A 17041-nucleotide genomic window follows, 5' to 3' on the forward strand; every position below is an offset into this window, starting at 1 on the left:
AAGGCATGCATGCTCTATGTGGGGGTTAGACTCAATATCTACACTCCCAGCAATCTTTAGATGCTCAGATTATATGACATATTTTCTAACAGTCTCAGGAATCTGAGAAGGCTTTAAACTTAAAAAGGGAAGGAGGAAAAAAGAAAAAGGTTCATATTTAAGACAGTGGTTCAGGTGTCAAAAAGTCTGGATTTAAATACTTCCTCTGAAAGTTATCAAGTTTCTGGGGGATCCTTTCATCTCCCAGAGTCTCTAAATTCTTCATTTCAAAATTGAGGCAGTCAGACAAGGTAACTTCCGAAGGACTTTCCAGCTTGAAATCTATGATTATATGATGTACCAAAACAAATGCCATAGATAGCAGAATGTAAAATATAGAACATTATAAAGAGAAAGGACTGGTATAGCTTCAGATATCTGTATACCATAGCACATTCCACCTTTTTTTAAACTGGAGCTATCTATAATTTCATTGGCATACAGAACCAGAAGTGGATCTTCTTCCTCAACAATTGCTCTGAAGCTTATTACTCTAAAGAACTGACAGAGATTACATGACTTGCCCAGAGCACAACCAGGATGGGTCATAGAATATCGATTTAGAGCCTTAATGAATCTTTAAGAAAATTCTACAGAGTGGTTATATGACATGTCCAGGTCACATGACCAGTATATGCCAGAAAGGGAACTGATCCCAGGGCTTCTTAATTTCAGGGTCATCTTTCTATCTATTCCACCATGCTACTCTTTGGAAAAATCCCCTCTCTTGACCCTCTTCACCTTGTACCACACAATGCTTCCTTCTGATCTTTAACACAGAATCTTCCCCCAAAACCTCTAGAGTAACCTAGAATATTGGTTCTTCTCACCATTAGGGCAATGAATACATAATTCCCATCCCAATCTAAAACCCTTCAATAACTTGTCATATCATTTGACCAAAGAGAATCTGTTCCAACTAGTTGTATGACATCGGACAATTAGAAGGAATTTGCGTATCATGAATAATGAAATCCAGGTAACCACTAAGATTTCTTTTAGCTCTAAAATCCTAAATGTCAGACCTATAAACTTGTTATCCTCATCTACATCCTTAAAAGTAGAAGAGTTTTCCAATGCAAAAGTTATTTCTCAAAAGTTATGTGTAATTGTAGTGAACATTAGAGAATTGAAGGCCCTCAGAACATCAAAGAGATTTGTTTGCTCCTGTGTGTGAAGACAAGAATTCATATGGAAGGCAGAGATTCTCCTTCATGAGAAGTACAATTAAAGAGTCCATCCCCATATACATAAAAGCCTTCAAATCAGGATCAAACCATGAAAATACTCCAATAAAACATGCAGAGTTTTGTGTCTTCTTATTGTCCAGATCCTATTCAGAAAACTCTGTTCAGAGTTTTCCTCAGAGCCAATTTGACATCTTTATTCCTTAGGCTATAGATCATAGGGTTTAGCATAGGCACCACAATGGTGTAGAATAAAGAAGACACTTTCCCTTGGCTCATGGATAGAAGAGAGGAAGGTTTGAGATACATAAATGCCCCTGACCCAAAGAAAAGAGAAACAGCAATTATGTGGGAGCTGCAGGTGCTGAAGGCTTTGGACCTACCCTCAGTGGAGTTGATATGGAGGATGCTAGAGAGGATTAAAGCATAAGAGATAAATATGGTGATAGTGGGGACTCCAATGTCAATGCCCACAACAATGAAAACCACTAACTCGTTAACATGGGTGCTGGAACATGAGAGCTCTAGGAGGGGAAGTATATCACACATGTAGTGATTGACAATGTTGATGTCACAGAAGACCAATCTCATCATGAAACCTGTATGAGCCATAGCTCCAGAAAACCCCATCACATACACCCCCAGCAATAGCAAAGAACAAACTTGGTAAGACATAGTCACATTATAAAGCAGGGGGTTACAGATAGCAACATAACGATCATAAGCCATAGCTGAAAGAATAAAGGACTCAGACACAACCAAAAAAAGAAAGAAATAGAGCTGAGTCATGCACCCGGAGTAGTAGATAATGTTCTTCTCTGAGACAAAGTTCACCAGCATTTTGGGAGTAATAACAGTAGAGTAGCAAAGATCTATGAGAGACAGATTAAAGAGAAAAAAGTACATGGGAGTGTGAAGGTGAGAATTCAATCCAATCAAAATGATCAAGCCCAAGTTTCCCATAACAGTAATAATATACATTCCTAAAAACAGAAAGAAAAGAGGGAGCTGCAGTTCTGGTTGATCTGTTAAGCCTACAAGAATAAATTCAGATACTATGGAGTGATTTCCCATGCCCATTCTCTTCTCTGGGTGATCTGTGGGAACAAGAGAAAAAAGCAACATTTAACTAGGGTCCAGAATTATGTACTCTATTTGGCATTTAAAGCTCTTCACCACCTGGCTCATTCCTATCTTTCCATTATTACTCCACATTATTTCCCTTCATGATTCCTGATATACTAGCCTATTTGATGTGTCTCGCCCATGAAATTCTCCAACTGACACAATTAGATCTTTGCACAAAATATCCCCTATGCCCAAAATGCTCTCCTTCATTCCTTCTTAGAATCCCTGGCTTCCTTCAAGATTCAATTCAAATAATAACTTCTCTATTCCCTCATCCCCACCATCAGTCTTCTCCTCTAAGGATATCTTCCAACTACTCTGTACCTCCCATGTACCTATTTATGTTTGTGTCTTCCCTTTTTGAATGGGAAATTCTCCCTACTCATGTCCAGAACACTTTTTTCTTAAGGTCAGGGACTCTCTTTGCTTTTCTTTGCATCCTAAGGACTGGGATAGAAGTGGAACATAATAAGGACTTCATAAATACTTCTGACTTATAATCACAAGGTAAAAATTACAGCTGGGAGGCTAAGTCCAGTCTTCTAATGGCACCCCGGCACTGGACCCTGTTCCAGGATCTGTGGGACCATCCAAGGTCTCCTCAACTGCCTCAGTTTTCCCAGCTATAAAATGGAGATAGTAATAGCATCTACTTTAGAGATTATCACAATGATCAAATAAGATAATATTTGTAAAGCACTTAGCATAGTGCCTGGCACATGGAAGGTGCTTAATAAATACTTTTCTTTTCTGTCTTCTCTTTTTGGTACCAGAATGTTCAGGGACTTAAAACATCCTGAGTTATACTCTCTACTAGGTAAAACATCTCAATGAGTTCCTCTTGCCTCTGCCTCTATAGTCAAATATGGGGCTGCTGAAGCACAATGGGGACAAACAGTGCCTTTTGTAACATGAGCAGAAGATGGATTTAGACATTCTAATCAATAGCCCATAGCAATCCTTTTTTTTTTAATCCTTACCTTTTGTCTTGGTATCAATTCTATGGCACATGAACAGTAGGACTAGGTAATAGGGGTTAAGTGACTTGCCCAAGGCCACATAGTAAGCAAAGCTCTGAGGTCACATTTGAATCCAGGTCCTCTCGACTCCAGGCCTGGCTCTCTGTATACTCTGCTACCTTACTGCTCCCCATCTCCCTCATCCCCAAATAACCTTTACTGAAGGGCTTCTTAACATGGGAATCATAAACTTGTTTTTTTTTTAATCTATCTGTATAATATCAATATAATTGACTTCCTTTATTATCTTCTGTATCTTATTTTATATATTTAAAGACAATCTGAGAAGGGGTTTATAAGCTTCACAAGACCCTCAGAAGTCTTTTACACAATATTAAGTCCTCTTGCTTTACTGGATTCTTATTAGAGGGTGAGTTCAGAGGTAAAGAAAAAATGGCTCTGGAATATAGTCATTACTAGGGTTCACAAAGACAAATTTCCAGGAGCAAAAAATAAAGTGTGTCTACTGTTTTGGGAGAGTCATTGTCCAGTTCACCCTCATAAATTCCGCTTAATTCAGTTCCACAAGTAAATAACATTTCCATGAACACTGGCACCTCATGGTTGATTCAAAAAGAAAAATCAGAAGAAATAGTTCATTCACTCACCTTTCTTCAACCTTGAACCCTCAGGTTGGGGGCTTATTATTTCTTTACTCTCATAGTCCTAGAACTCAATGTTGAAAGACTTTTTCTTCTTTCTCTCTGAGGGGAGTCAGAGTCCACACCACAGTTACTAAATTAATCTCAGAGTTATTTTGAGTGAGAGATCCTGGCTTATGGCTGGAACTTTATCTTGAGGATCCTCTGGCTTGGGGAGGAAACACCACCTACAAAATGTCACTGGAATCATCTGATGATAGGAAACAGGATGTTTAAATCTGGGGATTGGCTTCCCCCAGGATCAATTTGAGAGGTCAGGCACATCTGGGAGAAGAAATGGAGTTTGTTTTCACTCAGAATCATTAAGTGCACGTTGCATGCTTGAGGACTCAGTCTATGCAAACTGTAACTTCCCAGTTGGGATTTCACATTTCCCAATTCACAGAAGATAGGAACCTCACTTGTTTCTTGCCAGTTTTCTTCATGTAATCAATCAAAAGGCACTTACTACTCCCACACTTTGTGCCAGGCACTATACTAAGCAATGCAGATACAAGGACAAAAATAAAACAATACTTCTGCTCAAGGAGTTTATATTTTATCCAAAAAACCCAGCATCTACATTTATTCATGAGTAATTATAATAAATACAAGGTAATTTGGGGGTGGAAGACACTGGCAGTTGGGGAAGGGAAATTAGAAAATGTTACATATGGAAAGTGGCATTTGAGATGAATTTTGAAGGAAATAGGAGCTTTGGGTGTTCATTTCAAACAAAGAAAACAGTCAATAAAAAGGCATAGAAAAGGAAGAAGGATCTTCATTTGTGAAGGTAAAGCATGAAACTCTAAAGCATGAAACCAGTCTGTCTGTAGAGTATAGGAAGTATAGGAAGAGTATAGGAAGGGGAATATTTTATAATAAGATTGGAATTGTAAGAAGCAAGGTTGTGAAGGGCTTTAAAGGCAAGAAGAGTTGACATTGCAACATACAGGCAATAGGGATCCATGGGGGTTTATTGAGTAAGGGAATATCATGATCAGAACTGTGGTTTATAAAAATCACTTTAGCATCTCTGTGGAAGATTGATTGAAATGGGGGAAAACTAGAGAGGCATGAAAAATAATTGGAGAATATTGCAATAGTTTGAGTAAAAGCTAGTAATGGCCTGAACTAGAATTTTGGGCAGAGTATAAAAAAGAAAAGGCACATATGCCAAATATGTTTTGAAAGCAGAAAAAAATAGTAATATTCTAGTGTCAAAAAAAAAAGGTCTTGGAGTTCATCAAATCTGTTCCTGTCCCATTCTAAAATGTATTTCTTGAAAAGTAAAAACAATTTGTGTTTGAATACATCCAGTTATTGAGAATTCATATAATGAGGCAACCTAGGACTTCCGGTCAAGATGGCGGCTTAGAAGCTGCAAAAGTTCAGACCTCGGAAACCCTTCCTTATCAATCGCAAACTGAGAGCTCCTAGGACACCAAAATTCAAGCTGAACAACAGGACAGATCCAGGGAACCCTCCTCCCGGACCTGGATCAAAAGGTAAGGCCCCCCAAAAGCCAAAACTCTAGATCACTCGGATCTAAGGGGCAGGCAGAAGGAAGGTCCCAGGACCCATCCCCCCAACCCAGAGTGCTGAGCCCACGGCAGCAGCGGGAACTCCAGGGTTGGCAAAAGGGCCCCAGGGCTGGCTATTTTGAAGGACTCACCTTGAAAGCAACCTGAGCCAGTCTCCAGGACACCCAACACAGACGGCAGGGAAACATAGAGAGAAGGGGGAAGCCTGTAGACCCCTGGCTGGGTCCTTCCAACTGAGTCTCAAGGGAGGTCCCAGCTTTAGGGCACCAGCTGAACCCAATCCCATCTGGAGCCCTCAGAGCTACTAAAAGGAGAGAAATCTTAAGGCCGGCAAAGGGGTTGCTCCAAAGAGCTTACCTTGAAAGTAACCTGGGACAGTCTCCAGGCATTCAACACAGATTGTGGAGGAGGAGGTTGTTTTTTTTCTTTTTTCTTTTTTTTTTGCCTCGGGGATCATTCGGTCCACACCAGCTGATCCTAATCCCATCAGGAGCCCTCAGAGCTTCTGAAAGAATAGAAACAGGGCTGGCGAAGGGCTTACCTTGAAAGCAACCTGGGCCAGTCTCCGGGCATTCAACACAGATTGTGAAGGAGGAGGTTTTTTGCTTTAGGGCTCATTCAGTACAAACAAGCTGAACCTAATCCCATCAGGAGCCCTCAGAGCCTAGGGAGGCCATGACCCCTCCCCCTTAGAGAGCAGAGTCTTCTGAAAGAACCAGCTGAATCTAATCCCATCAAAAGTCTCCAGAACTCAGGGAAGCCCAGGCTCCCCACCCATCCTCATTGGCTGCTGGACTTTAAGCCAATCAAAAGCCTCCAGAGGACAGGGAAGCTCAAACCCCCAACAACCCTCCCCCAGAGACTACACCAAGAGAACTTCTGTTAAAGCTCCAAGAGGGGAGACTGATAGAAGTCCCCCCAAAACAAAGAAAATGAGAGGAACAAGAGCACAGACAAATACGGGCAGTAAAGAAGGGGTGAATTTGAGCAAACAACAGAAAAAGAAGAAAGAAACTACAATAGACAGCTACTACTCAGCAAATGGAACAGAGGGGGAGAGATCAGCAGACGATAAACCAGAAATCCCAGAGAATTGGATACAGGCTGTGGAAGAACTCAAAACACAACTAAGAGAGGCTGAGGACAATTGGGAAAAGAACTTAAAAATTAAGCTAAGTCATCTGGAAACAGAGGCACTTGAACTAAAACAAGAAAATAGTGTCTTGAAAGCCAAAATCAACCAGCTGGAAAATGAAGCAAAGGAGATGAAAGATGAGGTAAAGAGGATGAAAAATAATCTTCAAAGAAAATCAGACCAGAAGGAAAAAGATGACCAAAAAGCCAGAGATGAAATCCAATCTTTAAGAACCAGACTACTAGAATCAAGTGACCTCACAAGGCTGCAGGACACTATAAAACAAAACAAAAAGAATGAAAAAATTGAGGAAAATGTGAAGCATCTCATTCACAAAACAGACAATTTAGAAAATCATTCAAGAAGAGACAATTTAAGAATAATTGGACTACCAGAAGACCACAAAAAAAGAAAAAGCCTGGACATAATACTAGAGGAAATTATCCAGGAAAACTGTCCCAAGATCCTGGAACAAGAGGGGAAAGTAGAGATTGAAAGAATCCACAGATCACCCCCTGTATTTAATCCCCAACTGACAACACCAAGAAATGTTACAGCCAAATTCAAAAACAACCAGATGAAAGAAAAGATATAACAAGCTGCCAAGAAGAAGCCATTCAGATACCATGGAATTAAGACAGGATCTGGCTGCATCCACACTGAAGGACTGAAAGGCATAGAATACAATATTCCGGAAAGCAAGAGAACTAGGTCTACAACCAAGAATAAAATACCCATCAAAACTGACTATATTCTTACAGGGGAAAGTATGGTCAATCAGCACAACAGAAGAGTTCCAATCATTCATAAATAAAAGACTAGATCTGAACAGAAAATTTGATGTCCAACCACAGAACTCAAGAGAATCATCAAAAGGTAATTAAAAAAGAGGGGGGAAAAACAAACAAAACAACAACAAAAAATTTATAAGAGACTCAATAAGTTAAAATGATATATACCCCTATAAGAAAAGAGGTCATTGGTAACTCTTAAAAACTGTTCCTATCACCTGAGCAGCTAGAAGAATTACACTCAGAGGGAACAGTGACAAACTGTATAGGATGAAAGGATAAGACATAAATAGGTATATAGATATATGCATACATCAATACATATACATGTGTATGTATATATATATTTATATACATGACTAGAGCTAAAAAAAAGAGGTTATGACTAAAAGAAATGGGAAAAGAAACAAATGGGGGTAAATTTATATGTCACAAAGAATCTCATGGCGGGAGGGGGGAGAACATTGATACACTGGAAATGTAAAGAGGTTGGAGACAGGAAATACTCAACTCCTACATACTTTGAAACTGACCAAAAGAGGGAAGAACAACCCAATCCATTGGGGAAGAGAATAGATTTGTGCTCTATAGGGGAGTAGAAGGGCAAAAAACAGACTGGTGGGGAGGGAAGCAGTACAAGGGAGGGTGTAAACCTCAAAATTCCTTAGACTTATAAATGTTGGAAATTTCACCATTGGGATATTTCATACTTGGAAAATTTCTTACTGATAGTCTATTGGAATGGGAACTCCATTGGCATGGGAGGTTCCTTCTCTTCCCTTCTTAAGATTACTTTAGGACAGAAAACCTTTTGCTGAACAATGGAAAGGACTTTGACCTATGCTTAAGCATAGAACAGGAATTTCTTTGAGTCTTGATTGATTTTAGAATTGATACAATGGAGATACTTGGAATAAATCTCCACCCTATTCAGTCCTAATAGGATTGAGTAAGGGCTGCAGCCTAGATCAAAATTTAATTATTCCAATCTCTACCATACTCAAGTTAACAGGATTTAGAAAGGGCTGTAACAAAAGAGTAAAGATTTAATCATTTGAAAAATATGACCTTCAACAGACATGTGCAAAAGCCAGAAACCTATGGGCGGTCCTGGGTTAAGCGAGAGCCTCCATTGACAGGGAAATTGATGAAGAGTGATTGGTAGATGTGAGGACTGAGGGGAGGCAACTTGGATGGTTTCCTTAAAGAGAGGAGGGTCTGGAGACTCGAGGAGGAGGATTGAGTTTTTGGTCGGTGTGGTTCCTGGGCTCTGAGGAAGCTTGCTCTGAAGGAAGCTGAAGGTGGGGGCCTCTGAGACTGTTTCTCCATTTTGGACACGTGAGTGAAAGGGACTGATCTCCTTTCTTTGCCCCAGCTATCTAAGGGCTTGGGCCTTTTGGCCCAGCCTAAACAGAAGGGGTATTTAAGCCCTATTCCCTTCTCTCCCCTTTCTCTCTCTCTATATATATCTCTAATTCCTTTCTTGCTCCTATTGTAATTAAACTCCAAAAAAGGCTGACGGCTGACTTGAGTTTTTCATTTAGGAATTACATAGCTGATTCCTTGGCGATCTTAAATTAATATATATCAGTCTTTTAAAGTGATTCCCTTGTAACAAGGGAGAGGGGGGGATTTTAAAAAGACTACAGGGAAAAATAAGGGAGAGAATAAAAAGGGAGGGGGGTAGAAAGGGAAGTAAAATAAGGGAGGGGGGGCTGATTATAAACAAACATTGGTATAGAAGGAAATAGTGAAAGAAGAAAAGGCAGGACCAGGAGTAGAAATCAAAATGCTGGGAAATACACAGCTAGTAATCACAACTCTGAATGTGAATGGAATGAACTCACCCATAAAACGCAAGCGAATAGCAGAGTGGATTAGAATCCAAAACCCTACCATATGCTGTCTGCAAGAAACACACATGAGGAAGGTAGATATGCATAGGGTAAAAGTAAGAGGATGGAGCCAAACCTATTGGGCATCAAATGATAAAAAGAAGGCAGGAGTAGCAATTATGATATCAGACAAAGCCAAAGTAAAAATAAATCTAGTTAAAAGAGATAGGGAAGGTAATTACATCCTGATAAAAGGCAGTATAGACAACGAGGAAATATCTGTACTCAATATGTATGCACCAAATGGCAGAGCATCCAAATTTTTTAAAGGAGAAACTAGAGGAGCTCAAGGATGAAATAGATAGAAAAACTATACTAGTGGGAGATCTGAACCTTCCCCTATCTGAACTAGATAAATCAAATAAAAAAATAAATAAGAAAGAGGTGAGAGAAGCAAATAAAATCTTAGAAAAATTAGAGTTAGTAGACATATGGAGAAAAATAAATAGGGACAAAAAGGAATACACCTTCTTTCCGGAGTACATAGTACATTCACAAAAATTGACCATGTATTAGGGCACAAAATCATTGCAAACAAGTGCAAAAGGGCAGAAATAATAAATGCAACCTTCTCAGACCACAGTGCAATAAAAATAATAATTAGTAAGGGTACATGGATAGAAAAATCAAAACTTAATTGGAAATTAAACAATATGATTCTCCAAAACCAGCTAGTTAAAGAACAAATCGTAGAAACAATTAATACTTCATTGAAGAAAATGACAATGGTGAGACATCCTTTCAAAACCTATGGGATGCAGCCAAAGAAGTACTCAGGGGGAAATTTATATCCTTGAGTTCATATATAAACAAATTAAGAAGGGCAGAGGTCAATGAATTGGGCATGCAAATTAAAAAACTAGAAAGTGAACAAATTAAAAAACCTCAGACTAAGACTAAATTAGATATCCTAAAAATCAAAGGAGAAATTAATAAAATTGAAAGTCAAAGAACTATTGATTTAATAAATAAGACTAGAAGCTGGTACTTTGAAAAAACAAATAAAATTGACAAAGTATTAGTCAGTCTAATTAAAAAAAGGAAAGAAAAAAACCAAATTGACAGTATCCAAGATGAAAATGGAGACCTCACCTCTAATGAAGAGGAAATCAAGGCAATCATTAAAAACTATTATGCCCAATTATATGGCAAAAAATATGGCAATCTAAGTGATATGGATGAATACTTACAAAAATATAAATTGCCTAGACTAAAAGAAGAAGAAATAAATTACCTAAACAACCCCATATCAGAAAAAGAAATTGAACAAGCCATCAAAGAACTCCCTAAGAAAAAATCCCCAGGTCCAGACGGATTCACAAATGAATTCTATCAAACATTCAAAGAACAGATAACCCCAATACTATACAAACTATTTGACAGAATAAGCCAAGAAGGGGTTCTACCAAATTCTTTTTACAACACAAACATGGTACTGATCCCAAAGCCAGGCAGGTTAAAAACAGAGAAAGAAAACTATAGGCCAATCTCCCTAATGAATATAGATGCAAAAATCTTAAATAGCATACTAGCAAAAAGACTCCAGCAAGTCAACACAAGGGTTATCCACTATGATCAGATAGGATTCATACCAGGAATGCAAGGATGGTTAAATATTAGGAAAACCATCCACATAATTGACCATATAAACAAGCAAACCGACAAAAATCACATGATTATTTCAATAGATGCAGAAAAAGCCTTTGACAAAATACAACACCCATACCTATTGAAAACACTAGAAAGTATAGGAATAGAAGGGCCTTTCCTAAAAATAATAAACAGTATATACCTAAAACCATCAGCAAACATCATCTGCAATGGGGAAAAACTCAAAGCCTTCCCAATAAGATCAGGAGTCAAACAAGGATGCCAATTATCACCTTTATTATTTAATATTGTACTAGAAACACTAGCAGTAGCAATTAGAGGAGAAAAAGAAATTGAAGGTATTAAAATTGGCAATGAGGAGACCAAGCTGTCACTCTTTGCAGATGATATGATGATTGACTTAAAGAATCCCAGGGAATCAACCAAAAAGCTAATCGAAATAATCAACAACTTTAGCAAAGTTGCAGGATACAAAATAAACCCAAATAAGTCATCAGCATTTCTATATATCTCCAACCCAGTTCATCAGCAAGAATTAGAAAGAGAAATTCCATTTAAAGTCACCCGAGACAATATAAAATACTTAGGAATCTATCTGCCGAGACAAACACAGGAACTATATGTACACAACTACAAAACACTCTCCACACAATTAAAACTAGATCTAAACAATTGGAAAAGCATTGATTGCTCATGGGGGGACGAGCTAACATAATAAAAATGACCATCCTACCCAAACTTATCTATCTATTTAGTGCCATACCCATTGAACTACCAAAAAACGATTTTACTGAATTAGAGAAAACCATAACAAAGTTCGTTTGGAAGAATAAAGGATCAAGGATATCCAGGGAAATAATGAAAAAATACAAAGGAAGGTGGCCTTGCAGTCCCAGATCTCAAACTATATTACAAAGCAGCGGTCATCAAAACAATTTGGTACTGGCTAAGAGACATGAAGGAGGATCAGTGGAATAGACTTGGAGTAAATGACCTCAGTAAGACAGTCTTTGACAAACCCAAAGATCCCAGCTTTTGGGACAAAAATCCAGTATTTGATAAAAACTGCTGGGAAAATTGGAAGACAGTGTGGGAGAGATTAGGTTTGGATCAACACCTCACACCCTACACCAAGATAAACTCAGAATGGACCAATGACTTGAATATAAAGAAGGAAACTATAAGTAAATTAGGTGAACACAGAATAGTACACATGTCAGAACTTTGGGAAGGGAAAGATTTTAAAACCAAGCAAGACTTAGAAAGAGTCACAAAATACAAAATAAATAATTTTTGACTACATCAAATTAAAAAGGTTTTGTACAAACAAAACCAATGTAACTAAAATTAGAAGGAAAGCAACAAATTGGGAAACAATCTTCATAACAAAAACCTCTGACAAAGGTCTAATTACTCAAATCTATAAAGAGCTAAACCAGTTGTACAAAAAAATCAAGCCATTCTCCAATTGAAAAATGGGCAAGGGACATGAATAGGCAATTTTCAGTTAAAGAAATCAAGACTATTAATAAGCACATGAAAAAGTGTTCTAGATCTCTTATAATCAGAGAGATGCAAATCAAAACAACTTTGAGGTATCACCTCACACCTAGCAGACTGTTCAACATGACAGCAAAGGAAAGTAATGAATGCTGGAGGGGATGTGGCAAAGTATGGACATTAATGCATTGCTGGTGGAGTTGTGAATTAATCCAACCATTCTGGAGGGCAATTTGGAACTATGCCCAAAGGATGCTAAAAGACTGTCTGCCCTTTGATCCAGCTATAGCACTGCTGGGTTTGTACCCCAAAGAGATAATAAGGAAAAACACTTGTGCAAGAATATTCATAGCTGCGCTCTTTGTGGTAGCCAAAAATTGGAAAATGAGGGGATGCCCTTCAATTGGGGAATGGCTGAACAAATTGTGGTATATGTTGGTGATGGAATACTATTATGCTAAAAGGAATAATAAAGTGGAGGAATTCCATGGAGACTGGAACAACCTTCAGGAAGTGATGCAGAGTGAGAGGAGCAGAACCAGGAGAACATTGTACACAGAGACTGACACATTGTGGTACAAGAGAATGTAATGGACTTCTCCAGTAATGGCTTTACAATGTCCCTGAACAACCTGCAGAGATCTATGAGAGAGAAAAAAAAAAACTATCCTCAAGCAGAGGACAACCTGAGGGAGTAAAAACACGGAGGAAAAGCAACTGCTTGACTACAGAGGTTGAGGGGACATGATTGAGGCGCTAAATGAGCGCCATAATGCAAATACCAACAACAAGGAAATGGGTTCAGAGCAAGGACACATGGAATACCCAGATGAATCCCTCATCGGCTAGGGAAGGGGTGGGGGTCAGGGGGTTGGGGAAGAAAAGAAAATCTGTTTCCAATGAACAATGTATGAAAATGACCAAATAAAATAATGTTTAAAAAAAAGTTACCATAGATAATGAAGTGTTAGCAATATTAAACTTATATGCAACAAAAAAAAAATAATAATAATGAGGCAACCTATTCTGTTTTGACTTGCTTTAATTGTAAGGAAATCTTTTTCTCAAGTCTATATTTCCATAAACCAATTGGCCCTAGTTCTGTCCATTTCACTTTCTAATAATCATAAGGAAACAGATCATTAAAAAATAACTGAAACATATATGAAGCAATATCCATTACAGAGGATGATGAAATAGACATTCTATGAGTGTCACAGGCATGACCAAGAGTAAACCAGGCTCTTTAACAAGGTTAAGCCACTTAAATTTTTTATTATGTCTTCTCAGGTTTTAATATGTCAACTTAGCACTTTAATTACATATCTTGAGTAAATGGGAAAATATTTATTAAATGATTACTAGGTACCAAGTGTTGTGCCAGACACACTGCACATACAAAAAGAGTCTCTGCTCTCAAGGAGCACACAGTCTAGGAAGGAAAGACTCTAAAAGTTCAGCTTCACACCAGCCTCAAAGACCTGCAGATCCTATGAGTCCAGGAGCAAATCTTATGGCAAAGGTGTTTAGAGAACTTCATAGGTCACAGAGTCCTCAGGAGGTCAAGAGGATGTAGAGGCAGGGCAGATGATGAGGCCCATGAGACAGGACCCAACAGTGGGGCAGATGGCAAGAACCGTTAGTCCACCAGCTTTTCTGAAGGGATTAGAGTTATTGACTCCCTTCTCATCCAAATAGTATGAGTGGGCATGTTGCTCTTCTCAGATGGTAGTACTTATGGACTCTAGATAGGCTCTAATAGAGGGAAGGAAGTGAAGTCCAATGACAAGCACTTGTTCATCCATTCATAATTTATTGAGAATAGTTGACAGTCATGTCATTTGGAAATGATATAATTGGGTCAGGATTAATGTAATTAATATAAACCATGAGATCTGTCCTACAATAAAGAAAAGACAGATCTTAGAGGACAAAAGATAGAAAGCAGAAAGTTGAGAGACTTTGGTGAGGGAGAGATGATTAACTAAATTAAGCAGTGTGAAGGTACCAGAAGTGGGGATCCCATGGCTGGTGGGAGAATATGGCAGTGCAAGGGAGAGGTGGAAAAGCTTTCTAATTCGGAGCTGAGGCAGTTGGTTGCCACATCTAAGCATGAGACAAGCTTAGCTTAGACTCCATTCCTTATTCCAAAATGAATGATTGCGGCATATTCAAGTGATTTTAATTTGGCCAGTTCTGAACTGCCACCTCCGTAGCTTCAAGATTAGATTGGGAAAAGGAAAAGGGAAATCCTAACTCTGCCCTGGAGCCCTGGAGCCCACCCCACCCCCAAACATTCCACCCCACTTGGAGTGAAGACCACTGTACCATCTAGACTAAACATCTCAACTACTGTCTTCAAAACCTCAGAAATCATAAATTTAGAATAGAAAACATGTGTTTTCATCTTATGTTGCTTGATTGGCTTTGGGGGAGGGTATGTACAAGAAATAGTGGGTATAATCCTCAAGACAGATTTCAAGTCAATATAAGGAGCTATTGAAAGGCAGTTTGGCTTAGAGCATGCCACCCCCAAACACTTAAATTCTTAGTGTCCATGTAGGCCAGAATTCTCAAGATCATTTTGACAGGGCACTGCTATAAGAAAAATATTTTGTGTATTTACAAACTATATACATACACTATACTAATATTACTTTATGAAACATAAACATAAAAATTTTTAAAGAAAAATTAAATAATTGTAAAATATGTTAATGATACAAAAACTATTTTGCTCACTAAAATATTAATTTTTATTCATTAAGTATTAATAGTATACTATATTTTATGAAGTTAACTCCTTTTGCTATCCCTTAATTATTTCTTAGGATTTCTAAAATGTCTCATATTGGCTGCTTAAAAATTCTTGTTGCTTTACCAAATTCTTAATAAGTCACCAATAAACCACTATTTATTCAAATTTGTTTTTAAAATGTCATAATCGTTAATTTTATGCAATTATAGTAATAAATTTAAATTTAAAAATTCTCTTCTCTAAAAAAGGGGCACATTGACAATTGCCATCAAAATGCATATCCACACTACCTCATTATATTGTGTGGGATAATGTTAGGTCAAACTACTATGAACAATACAGTCAGCCCTCACTATAACATGGTTAACTTATTGCAGCTTCACTGTATCTTAGATTTTTAAAAAATATAGATCTAATTCTGTATTGTGGAGTTTTTCCTATATCTTAGGATTTTCATTCAAGTTATGGTAGAGTATTTCTTTGTTGATTAACCTTATAAAATTTTATATGTTGTTAAAATTACATAGGCTCAAGAGTGTATAAAGTGTTTCAGAGCATACAAATCATTTATAAGAGTGAGGAAAAGGTTAATAAGAGTGTGGGAAAGGTTTATAGGAGAGTGGGAAGGGTTTATAAAGCCTTAAAATATATATAAATAATAAAATAAATATAACACTTCTATTTTGTGGATTTTCACCTATTGTGGGGGCATCTGGAACATAACTCCCATGACAAGTGAGAGATCACTGTACAACAAAAGATTTGGTACAACTCAATTTTTTAAAAATATTTTCCCATGTTTACATGATTCATTTTCTTTTCCCCCCTTTTCTCTCCCCCCTCCCAGAGTCAACCAGCAATTCCACTGGATTATATGAATGTTATCATTTGTTCATTATCATTGTTCATTTCTGCAATAGAGCAATCTTTTAAAACCAAAACCTCAAATCACACATCCATATAAACAATTGATAAGTGATAAATCATATGTTTTTCTTCTGTGTTCCTAGTCCCACAGTCCTTTCTCTCAAGATAGATAGCATTCTTTCTCATTAGTCCTTTGGGAATGTCCTAGATCATTGTTTTGCTACTCGTAGCAAAATCCATTACATTGGATAGTTCCACAATGTTTCACTTTCTGTGTATATTTTTCTCTTGGTTCTGCTCATTTCACTCAGTTCATTGAAGTTCTTCAAAGTCATAGAGAAATCCTCAATTCATCATTTCTTACAGCACAATAGTATTCCATCACTATCACATACCACAATTTGTTCAGCCATTCCCCAATTGAGAGACATCCCCTCATTTTCCAATTTTTGCCACCACAAAAAGAGTGGCTATGAATATTTTTGTGTAAACATTTTTCATTATAATCTCTTTGGGGTACAAGCCCAGTAGTGTTATTGCTGATCAAAGGGAAGGCAGTCTTTTAAAGCCCCTTGGGCATAATTCCAAATTGCCTTCCAGAATGGGTGGATTAATTCACAAACCCACCAGTAATATATTAGTGTCCCAAATTGGCCACATCCCCTCCAACATTTATTATTTTCCTTTGCAGTACTTTAATAGGAAAATATTGTTGTAAAATTGTATCAACAATTAAAACATGTTACCCATGATTTTATTTTATTAAATTATCATTTTGATGTACTTCAAAAATGTAATACAATTACTATTCTTTTAATTTTGCTAAAGATATTTATCTGAGATTTCAAAAGTAGGGCACAATGAAATGTTAAGATAATACCAACATTCTCTAGTTTATTTGTACTGCTAACCCAACAAATAATAAT

The 17041-nt window shown here is 37.6% G+C and overlaps 1 protein-coding gene across 1 annotated transcript; it reads right to left on the reverse strand.

The window, feature by feature from the left end:
• Positions 1–523: 523 nt before the first annotated feature.
• Positions 524–2306, reverse strand: LOC130453787 (olfactory receptor 145-like). Its single transcript, XM_056794540.1, has one exon. The coding sequence runs from the start codon at positions 2304–2306 to the stop codon at positions 1377–1379; it is 930 nt and encodes a 309-aa protein (XP_056650518.1). The 3' UTR covers positions 524–1376.
• Positions 2307–17041: the final 14735 nt, after the last annotated feature.

This window comes from Monodelphis domestica, chromosome 4 (assembly GCF_027887165.1).
Source record: "Monodelphis domestica isolate mMonDom1 chromosome 4, mMonDom1.pri, whole genome shotgun sequence".
NCBI lineage: Eukaryota > Metazoa > Chordata > Mammalia > Didelphimorphia > Didelphidae > Monodelphis > Monodelphis domestica.